Source organism: Habropoda laboriosa, unplaced genomic scaffold (genome assembly GCF_001263275.1).
Source record: "Habropoda laboriosa isolate 0110345459 unplaced genomic scaffold, ASM126327v1 scaffold816, whole genome shotgun sequence".
NCBI classification, from domain to species: domain Eukaryota; kingdom Metazoa; phylum Arthropoda; class Insecta; order Hymenoptera; family Apidae; genus Habropoda; species Habropoda laboriosa.
Genome location: NW_017101002.1, coordinates 1,051,072 through 1,059,658, shown reverse-complemented (window position 1 = coordinate 1,059,658; position 8,587 = coordinate 1,051,072). Strand labels below are relative to the sequence as shown.

Here is an 8,587-nt window from a genome sequence, read left to right as displayed (position 1 = left end):
CCGTTTCGTTTCCATTTTCTTTTCGCGAATAAATTTCTCGTCGTCCGGTCGAACGAATCTTAACCTCTGAGGAAGGCAAGAGTGTATCGCTTTCCAGGATTCGACAATTTCTTCGGACGTAGAAACGCAATTAGAAAGTATTAACGATGATCTCGTGGATGTCAGTTACGTGTGCGGTTGGTTACCTACCGCGAAGGATGCGGTATTTTTTGATTTCTGTGCCACCACGCTTGTCCACGACCACCACCACCATCCGCTACTCTCTAAATGGCCACACTTGAAAAGATGGTTTGCGAACGTTCGAAGCTTCGATGTAGCCGAACGTAACATGTTTCCCGAACCGAAAGGGCCGGTTGTTAACTCGTTGGTGGAGAAGGTTGATCGTATATGCAACCTTTGCGATCGAAATGCGATTGACCGAAAGGTGAGGCGGTTATTCGTTGGCAAGCAAAGTCGCTATAAATTATAGAGATTGGTTATTATTATTATTATTATTATTATTATCGGTTACATACGCGCCACGTGTATGCGTATACAGACCCGTCGAATAACGTATCTCCCGAGAAACGATATTCGATCACCGAGACGTGTTCTTTATAGAAGAAGAAAAAAAACATGACGCGATAGAACGTGAACAAAACGTAATTCATAGCGTTTGCTTGTTAGAGCTCACTTACATGGTACTGTTTGTTCTGTTTGGTCGGGGCTAGTTTGATAATCAACATTGAGGCGGACTTTTCTCTTTGATTCTGGTTCTCTTTTAAACCACCGGCTGTCTCTCCTCGTTTCTGATGATGTTGTGTTCGATGTGGACCAACGCCATCCTCCTACTACCTGCACGAAAATATTGCCACGCAACGATGCTTTCGAGTCTGAAGGTATGCAAGTTGTTGTTGTTGTTGTTGTTGTTACATTCGGAGTTTTCTTTCGTGAGGAAAGAAAAGGGAGAGCGAGAGAGAAAAAGAGATGAAATTAAACGTGTTGCAATTTGTTGATATTGATCGAAGGTCGTTGATTTATGCTTATTTTGCGCAGATAGCAGACGAAGTAGGAAAATTGTTGCAGCTGAAAGTTCGATTGGGGGACACACCACCACCTTCGCCACCTTCGAAACTTCTTCTCAAAACACCGAAAGGTACGAGAGATTATTCTCCCGAGCAAATGGCCTTACGATTGGGAGTGTTGGATAAAATAATAACGGTGTTTAAAAAGCATGGCGCCGAGACTATCGATACTCCGGTGTTTGAATTAAAGGTAAGTGGTAAGAAGCAGCAGGAGTGTTGTTGCAATTGTTGTAGGTAAAACAGAATTGGCGATATTTAAATTGCCATTGTTTCTCGAACGTAGGAAGTTTTGACAGGGAAATACGGCGAAGATTCGAAGCTGATCTACGACTTGAAGGATCAGGGTGGAGAAATTTTAGCCCTTAGATACGATTTGACCGTACCTTTCGCTAGGTATCTAGCCATGGGAAAGATCTCTTCTATCAAGAGGTACCACATAGCGAAAGTTTATCGAAGGGATAATCCGTCTACGACAAGGGGTAGATACAGGGAATTCTATCAATGCGTAAGTCTCTCTCTCGGTTCGTCTAATCGAATACTTAACATTGAGAGAAAACGTTAATTGATATTTAGGTGATATTTATTTTTGTTGGTGAAAGGATTTCGACATAGCCGGTCGGTACGATCCGATGATACCAGATGTGGAATGCATTCGCGTTATTTCCGAAACCCTACGGTCCTTGGACGTAGGGTCTTATACCGTAAAATTGAATCATAGATCGTTGCTGGACGGTATATTTGCTGCTTGCGGCGTTCCGAATGATAAATTTCGCGCGGTGTGCTCTGCGATTGATAAGCTCGACAAGAGTCCTTGGCCGGAGGTGAGAAAAGAGATAGTGGAGGAAAAAGGGTTGAACGAGTCGGTTGTCGATAAAATTGGCATGTACGTGTCGCGATCTGGTGGAGAGGAACTTATCTCCGAATTAAGGGACGACGGAGAATTGATGAGATATAAGTCGGCGGTGGATGGGCTTGAATCTATGGCGTTACTCTTCAAATATAGCAACATACTGGAACTGACTGATAAAATAACGTTCGATCTGAGCCTTGCTAGAGGACTCGATTATTACACCGGTTTGATCTTCGAAGCGCTATTGATCGGTAAGAAGTGCTTTCCTATCTGCCGATCTATACACGTATACGTATCGTTTTCTTTTTTATTCGCAGGCGACGACGTTGGCGTTGGTAGCGTCGCGGGCGGTGGTCGTTACGACGATTTGGTGGGAATGTTCGACAGCAAAAAGAAATCCGTACCTTGCGTCGGTCTATCGTTCGGCGTCGAACGTCTTTTCAACGTTCTACAGGCGAAATTGAATCGCGAAAACGTGAAGATACGTACTACCGAAGTTGAGGTGTTCGTAGCGACTGCTCAAAAAAATTTGCACGAGGAAAGGATGAAGATCTTGTCGATTCTTTGGGATGCTGATCTGAAAGCCGAACAATCCTACAGAAAGAACACGAATTTACTCACGCAGTTGCAGTACTGCGAAGCAAGTGGAATACCGCTGGTTGTAATAATCGGAGCACGAGAATTGGCAGCAGGCGAAGTAACGTTGAAGGACGTTGCGTCCCGCGCAGAAGTTTCGGTTCCGCGAGTACGCTTAGTCGAAGAGATCAGGAAAAGGCTACGGAAATGATGAATTGCTTTCGAACGCGCGTGGTTCGTTAATTTCTATCGTTGAATAACGTTGTAACAGAAAAGAGTGTGGTTGTTGGATTATTACGATGTATTTTTTTTAGGGGATACGTCGTTCGATATATTTCGACACGCGCGACGACGAAAGAGGAGAAGCGTTCCTGTGTAAACTAAATTATATTACGTCGTGTATGGAATAAAAGTGAAATTGTTTCAGGAATCGCATCGCTGGGGGGAAATGCTGTGTGTTACGTCGTTAGAATATAATATGTACGTAATGTGTATTCTTATATGTCCGTTATATGTCCGTATTCTTATATGTTCTCTCGCTACTCGTGTTCAGTGATCCGATGAACCGCGAAGAGACGAAGCAAGCGTAACCTGAATTTTTTATATCGTTCTCTGTTTCGCTTCCTTTTCTCCCTAGCATGCTCGAATATCTATCTGTTGGAAGGAGAGCAAGACGATTTAATCTTAATTATCCCGATTTATTAGATCTATGCCGCCGCCCGCGGCTGTGTGTGCACTCTACTATATCGGAAACAGCGGATTTTCGAAACAGCAATCGTGTATCACGATTTACTCGTAGACGAATTTGATTGGTGCTTTTCAATTTTCAGTTCGGTGAGATCGGTGGAATTGTCTGAAGATATTATGTCTGTTGTAATTATCGCGAAGGGATTCCGAATGGTATTTATTGTTGTTGAGACGGGATTTTCAATTTTGACCTCGATCAACGATTGCTGCGATTCCGGCGTGATTTCGTCGCCGCCTAACTGTGAACGCGAATCGATTTTCTCGAATCGATGAAAGTTCGTAGATGGCGAGTGTCGATCTTCTGGATCGTTCGAAGTTGTAAATTCACGATCCGACGAACTTTCGACGGTATTGGCATCGTCGTTGGAGCTTCCGTGCAGAGAAACGTTCTTACAAATAGTATCGCGACGTAGACTTTTTTCATAAATACTCTCTTTAATGTCCTCCGCGTGAACATCGCTCAAACTGAAAGCTCTGACACGACGTCGAAGATTCATTTCACCGATTTGTCGCTGCAACATGCCGGCCTTCCACCGAGGTATGGTTCTGAGTGTAGTAGTAACGGTGTTACCAGTTGCTCCCGTCGTTGAAACCAGGCTTTGATTTTGATGAGCGGGTCGTAGGGAGAAACGACGACGACGACGACCACCACCACCACCACCACCACCACCCGACGGTGAGAGTTGTTGTTTTATCGGTGAGGAAAGACCCGGCGTTCCTTCGGTTCGAATAAGAGGTTCTCTCGGTGATTCGAACAAGAACGTCGACTTACTTTCGTACGGTGTCCGCCGTGATTCCTAAAAATGTGAAGAGAGTTTTTCACGAATGGCTCGGTGATAAATATTGTGTGTGTGTGCGCGCGCGCGCATCGAGGATTATTTGTTTTACCGACCGATAGGAATGGCGATCCGTTGTTCGGCGGAGGTGTCGGAGGACTAACGGGCGTGGCGACAGGTCTTAAAGAGAACCTTCGCGATTTGACTACGGTAGGTGTGACGAAGGCCAAACTGCCCCTTCTCGACGACTCTCGACGAGTTTGAGGCCATGGTGGCTTATTCTCGTACCCGGTGATGGTGTTCTGGTTACTTTGGGTGGTCGACGATACAGGCGGAGAAGGTGAAAATAACGTGAACAAACTCGGAAGTTTCGGCGGTGTGAGAGAAGCGGTGCCCATTTTCCTTCGAGGTTGATTTTTCCGAAGCTGATCGTCGTTGAAGCTGCCGCCGCCGCCGTTATCGTTATCAGCAGCTGAAGCAACGCTCGCGTGAAGAACCGTGAGAGCCCTCAAAAAATCGGCTACGCTCGTTTCCTCGAGCAAATTGTTGGTACCATCTGTACTGAAATTATTAGCTGCAGCACCACCACCGGTATGCGTGTAATAATAGTGGTTGCGTTGATTGAAAGTTGTCGAGTTGTCCAAGTCGTTCCGTCTGTCGTCGATAGACGTCGTCGCCGGTGGTCCGACCTCGTTCTTCCCGTTAACCTCCTGTTCGAATTCCGAACTCCTCCTGCTCCTCCTCTTCCTCAACGAACTCGTTGAGAAACGACTTTTCCAAGGCCCGGACGAGACGAACGCCTTTGAAACAACGGACTTTGCGAACGTAAAGTTACCAAGTTTCGAAAATTTCGTTTCTTTAACGCCACCACGCCGCTCTTTGCTGCTCCACGAGGATTCCATAGCTCGCGCTCTCGTCAGTTCTTGAATTTTTCTAGCTGCCGTTGGCCCGGACCAAGTCCGTTCGATGTTCCGATCCTCGTTTCTCCTCTCGTACAATCGAATTTCACTAGCCGCCCTAGAACGTGGTCTCGAGAAACGTCGTCGCGGCGGCGGGATCTTCTCGTGGCCGATTCTCCAAGCTGCGTATTCTTTTCCCTCTTTGCTCTCACCGTCCTCTTGGATTATTCCGTTACGAGCACCACCGACGAATGTTGTCTGACTCGAAGCATCGCCTCCTTCGATCTCGTCTTCGGTAGCTGGGGGTATGTAGCCAAGAATGTTGACCAATCGCGCCAATAATTCTGCCGGTTGAACCATCGCGTGTGTCGCGAATGTTGCCGTTTTATCGATTCTTTGAAGATCCGTCTCAGATACGACGCGCGTCAGTTCATCTTGTTCCTGAGAGAACGGAAATGTTTGTAACAAGGGGGGGCTGCTGGAGGGGATAGAGTGTTCGCTTACCGTTGGTACCACCTCGCTGTTGGCGCGACGTCGAGGTCTGTAAAATTGTACAAAGTCTTTCTCTTTCGAGCCGTACGACAGATCCCGAAGGTCGGGAAAACTGTTACTTCGGGGAAACTTGGAGGGTGGTATCTCGCAGTAACATTCGTCGACGTACACCCTCTGAAACACGCATCGGAAATGAATTTTCCCCGCTTTTTTGATCTCGCGCGTCACGTTCCTTCGCATTCCTCGCGCGTCACGTTCCTTCGCATTCCTCGCGCGTACCTTCACTTTAGAGAGTTGAAGCTCGTTGAAAACACGTCGCAGGTAGTTCATCTCCTTGTTGAATTCACTCCAGATTTTACTTTGCGTATGCTTCAAATTCATGGCCAGTTTATGTTCGATTCTAGTGATCTTTTTACTACGCATACCTCGAGCGATAAAAGTCATGATCATGACGGTATATCCCAATCCAAAGGAGATCCAACAGATCAAGAAGGTTTTATACAACATGAAGAAAAATCCGTTACCCTTACTATTGTCCTGTCCTATCGAATAGGATTCGCAAGACCGTTTAATATTTGTCTCAAGTTAGAGATAACGCGATGTAAAATGTATTTGTTACCGTAGCAAAGAAACAAAAAAAACGCGCGAGAAGAAGAAGAATGCGAACACAGTCGTAGCTGTTTTTACCTCGAGACGTAGAATCCTTGCAAGCACGTGGGTAATACGTATGTAATCTCTAAATGAAATTTATACGTATATGTACATGTATATGATTTAAGAATGAAGGAAAAAACGTGTCTCGTATTCGTCGAGGTATGAGAGTTAATCTAATCGTACGAGTTTAGTTGTTATACGTAGTTATGCGTTGCGTAAAGGATCGACGGAAGGGTATTCTGACCTGCCACGTAATCTCCGAAACCTATAGTGGTCAATGTGACGAATGCGTAGTAAACGGCTTCGTCGTAACTCCAACCCTCGTAGTGAGAGAACAGAAATGCCGGGAAAAAAATGAACATGACGAAGCCTGGCATCAGATGAACGAATATCTGTGCGGCCAATCCAACTTTTCCCGTTTCGAACGTTGTCAATTTTCCGGGGTAGTAATCGTTACGGCCGTGTTTGTACGATTTATATTTCTGATGCGCGTTCACAAATACATGTCCGAAAAATTCTCCCAGTTGCGTTAACAAAATTCCATTCATAGGTATGCCTATCAGGCCGTACAGTATCATCAGGATGCGACTGAGCATGTTCGTCGGAGCCAAGTTCCCGTAACCTACGTGCACGAACGTTGTACGTATTACATGGTTAAAAATTCCCAACACGATTTCTGGATCGGAAATGTACGTATATGTAAGAAACACTCGACAACGAAGAATTAAAATCCGGATAGTGCGGTATCCCAAAAATAACTTGTTCTTTATTTCTAAGCGCTTCTTAAGATTTCCGGCGTCCGTCTTGCTCGACGGCTATTTCCAGAATGTCCTTTCCGCGTCGTATCCCACGTTGCTCCGAAAAACCGTTGGAGCCCCCTCGTTCGACTTTCCGGGGAAAGGGCATAGTTTATGGGACCCTCAGGTACCCGCGCGCTTTCTCTTCCTGGGTGACAAATTCCAGGCCACCACTTTGCCGGCGGAATCTCGCATTTCTTACATATACATATGTACTTGCATGCGTACAAGTTGCGCGTATTGTGAAAATGAACAATTTACAAACTGTGAAACTTGTACGCGTAGGATACGTACCTATTGTGCTGACAACGGTGTAAGCGAAGTAAAAGCTGTTGTAAAAATCCCATTTCGCGGGATCCGTCTCGCTTTCGGTATAATTGTATACTGATTTTCCACAATACCGCGTCAGTTTTCCAAGAATTTCATCGTGATCGTGACTAATGCTGGGTACGTAATGTGCGTGAAGTAAAGCTGAAAAAAGGCAACGGAACCCAAGTTGGAATTGGGAAATCGAGTAGGGTGAGTAGTATGTAATCCGATAACCACCGATATGTCTATACTAAACTGTAAGTAAGTATGTACTTTGCTCCCGAGCGAATGTGTTTTATCTTATCGTATCTTATTCGTTTGTCGAACGTGTCACCGTTTCTTTCGTGGAACTTAACTTCGATTAGGTATGTTTGTACGATAAGATGCATTTTCGACGGTATCGGAAGTAGTGTCGAATTCGAAGGAGAACCGGGGAATTTTTGCCGTTAATCGAGGATGAAAACGTGCGAATTGGTCGATCGATCGCATTGTAAATTAATTTACAATTTCCGAAATGGTGCTGCACTCACCGTTGATCTCTATGCGTTCGCGTTTCGCTTCTGCGATGCGTTTCATCTCTAGCTGACTCTCGATATGATAGAAGATGGAAGCACCTAGCAACAAGTAAGTCAAGAACAGCATCAGCAGAACCATCCATTGTTTCTTCGACATGCTTTCCTCGAGAGTTGAAGATTACAGGAACAAGTGCAAAAGTGGAGGATGCGCAATGATATACATATGCGCGAGTTTCATGGGTTCGCTTCCGGTTTTTGCTTCCGATAAAGTTCCGATTGTTGTTGGTCTCTACGAGAGGAAGTCCTTGATAATGGTGCATCGAGTAACGGTGGTAGTTGATTCACAGTTATGTGAATCCACGGATTGCCGACGCGATTCTTATTACCGTACAACCACACTACAAACAGATTACGAACGGTCAAGCAGGCGACGACATTATCGCGTGATAACTCTTTAGACTCTGATTTCACGACCTTCGAAAGTCACCTTCTTTTCCCTCGATGACGACGGCTCGGTTAGATATCTGATACGAGTAACCGTTTTATCGATAGCAAGCGAGAGATGATGATGTTCTTTAAACTTCTTCTTCTCTTCCTTCCTCCGGATACTCTGAAAGAACGATGCTAAATGCCGATCGAACTAAAAATTAAACGAAAATTCTCGAGCCCGGCTGCGGCGAACCACTTACGCACCACGTCTACGTACATTTCTTGTGTATTATATCTACGTGTATCTATGTGTATTCCTTAAGATAGGGGTGCGAACGCGGTCCGAACTGAATTACGACCTTACGAGCGGCGGCGACGGCGATACAGAGTAGAGAGAAGAGAACGAATTCTTGAAACTTGACAAAAGATTCGAGCGACGATGAGAGAAGAACGTGGACTAATTTCGATTCTTACCGGTC

At 45.3% G+C, this 8,587-nt stretch overlaps 2 protein-coding genes across 5 annotated transcripts in view; one reads left to right on the top strand and one right to left on the bottom strand.

Moving 5' to 3' along the window:
• The window catches only part of LOC108577833 (histidine--tRNA ligase, cytoplasmic), a 3,662-nt gene extending 785 nt beyond the window's left edge, over window positions 1-2,877 (top strand). Inside the window, exons 2-7 of one of the 4 annotated variants that reach the window (XM_017941042.1) lie at window positions 98-424; window positions 1,036-1,254; window positions 1,348-1,569; window positions 1,664-2,165; window positions 2,232-2,724; window positions 2,805-2,877. In XM_017941042.1, coding sequence (XP_017796531.1) covers window positions 98-424; window positions 1,036-1,254; window positions 1,348-1,569; window positions 1,664-2,165; window positions 2,232-2,701 — 1,740 coding nt within the window. In that variant the 3' untranslated portion in view covers window positions 2,702-2,724; window positions 2,805-2,877. Of the gene's footprint in view, window positions 1-97; window positions 425-710; window positions 879-1,035; window positions 1,255-1,347; window positions 1,570-1,663; window positions 2,725-2,804 lie in introns of those variants that run through there. The other 3 variants (XM_017941044.1, XM_017941041.1, XM_017941043.1) reach the window with 3 other exon arrangements.
• A 386-nt stretch (window positions 2,878-3,263) lies between these two features.
• Window positions 3,264-8,287, bottom strand: LOC108577832 (open rectifier potassium channel protein 1). The gene is made up of 8 exons (XM_017941040.1): window positions 8,154-8,287; window positions 7,695-8,077; window positions 7,150-7,326; window positions 6,303-6,680; window positions 5,684-5,946; window positions 5,417-5,578; window positions 4,130-5,353; window positions 3,264-4,034 (listed from the first exon to the last, which is right to left on the bottom strand). Exons 2-8 carry the CDS (start codon window positions 7,834-7,836, stop codon window positions 3,273-3,275), a joined length of 3,108 nt encoding a protein of 1,035 aa, XP_017796529.1. The 5' UTR covers window positions 7,837-8,077; window positions 8,154-8,287; the 3' UTR covers window positions 3,264-3,272.
• Between the last annotated feature and the right edge of the window lie 300 nt (window positions 8,288-8,587).

Coding starts and splice junctions, on each gene's coding strand:
- LOC108577832 (XM_017941040.1), bottom strand. CDS start 7,836: ATGTCGAAGAAACAATGGATGGTTCTGCTGATGCTGTTCTTGACTTAC. Junction 6,681..7,149: donor CACCGTTGTCAGCACAATAG/GTACGTATCCTA, acceptor TCGTGCACGTAG/GTTACGGGAACTTGGCTCCG. Junction 5,947..6,302: donor TTTCGGAGATTACGTGGCAG/GTCAGAATACCC, acceptor CCTATTCGATAG/GACAGGACAATAGTAAGGGT.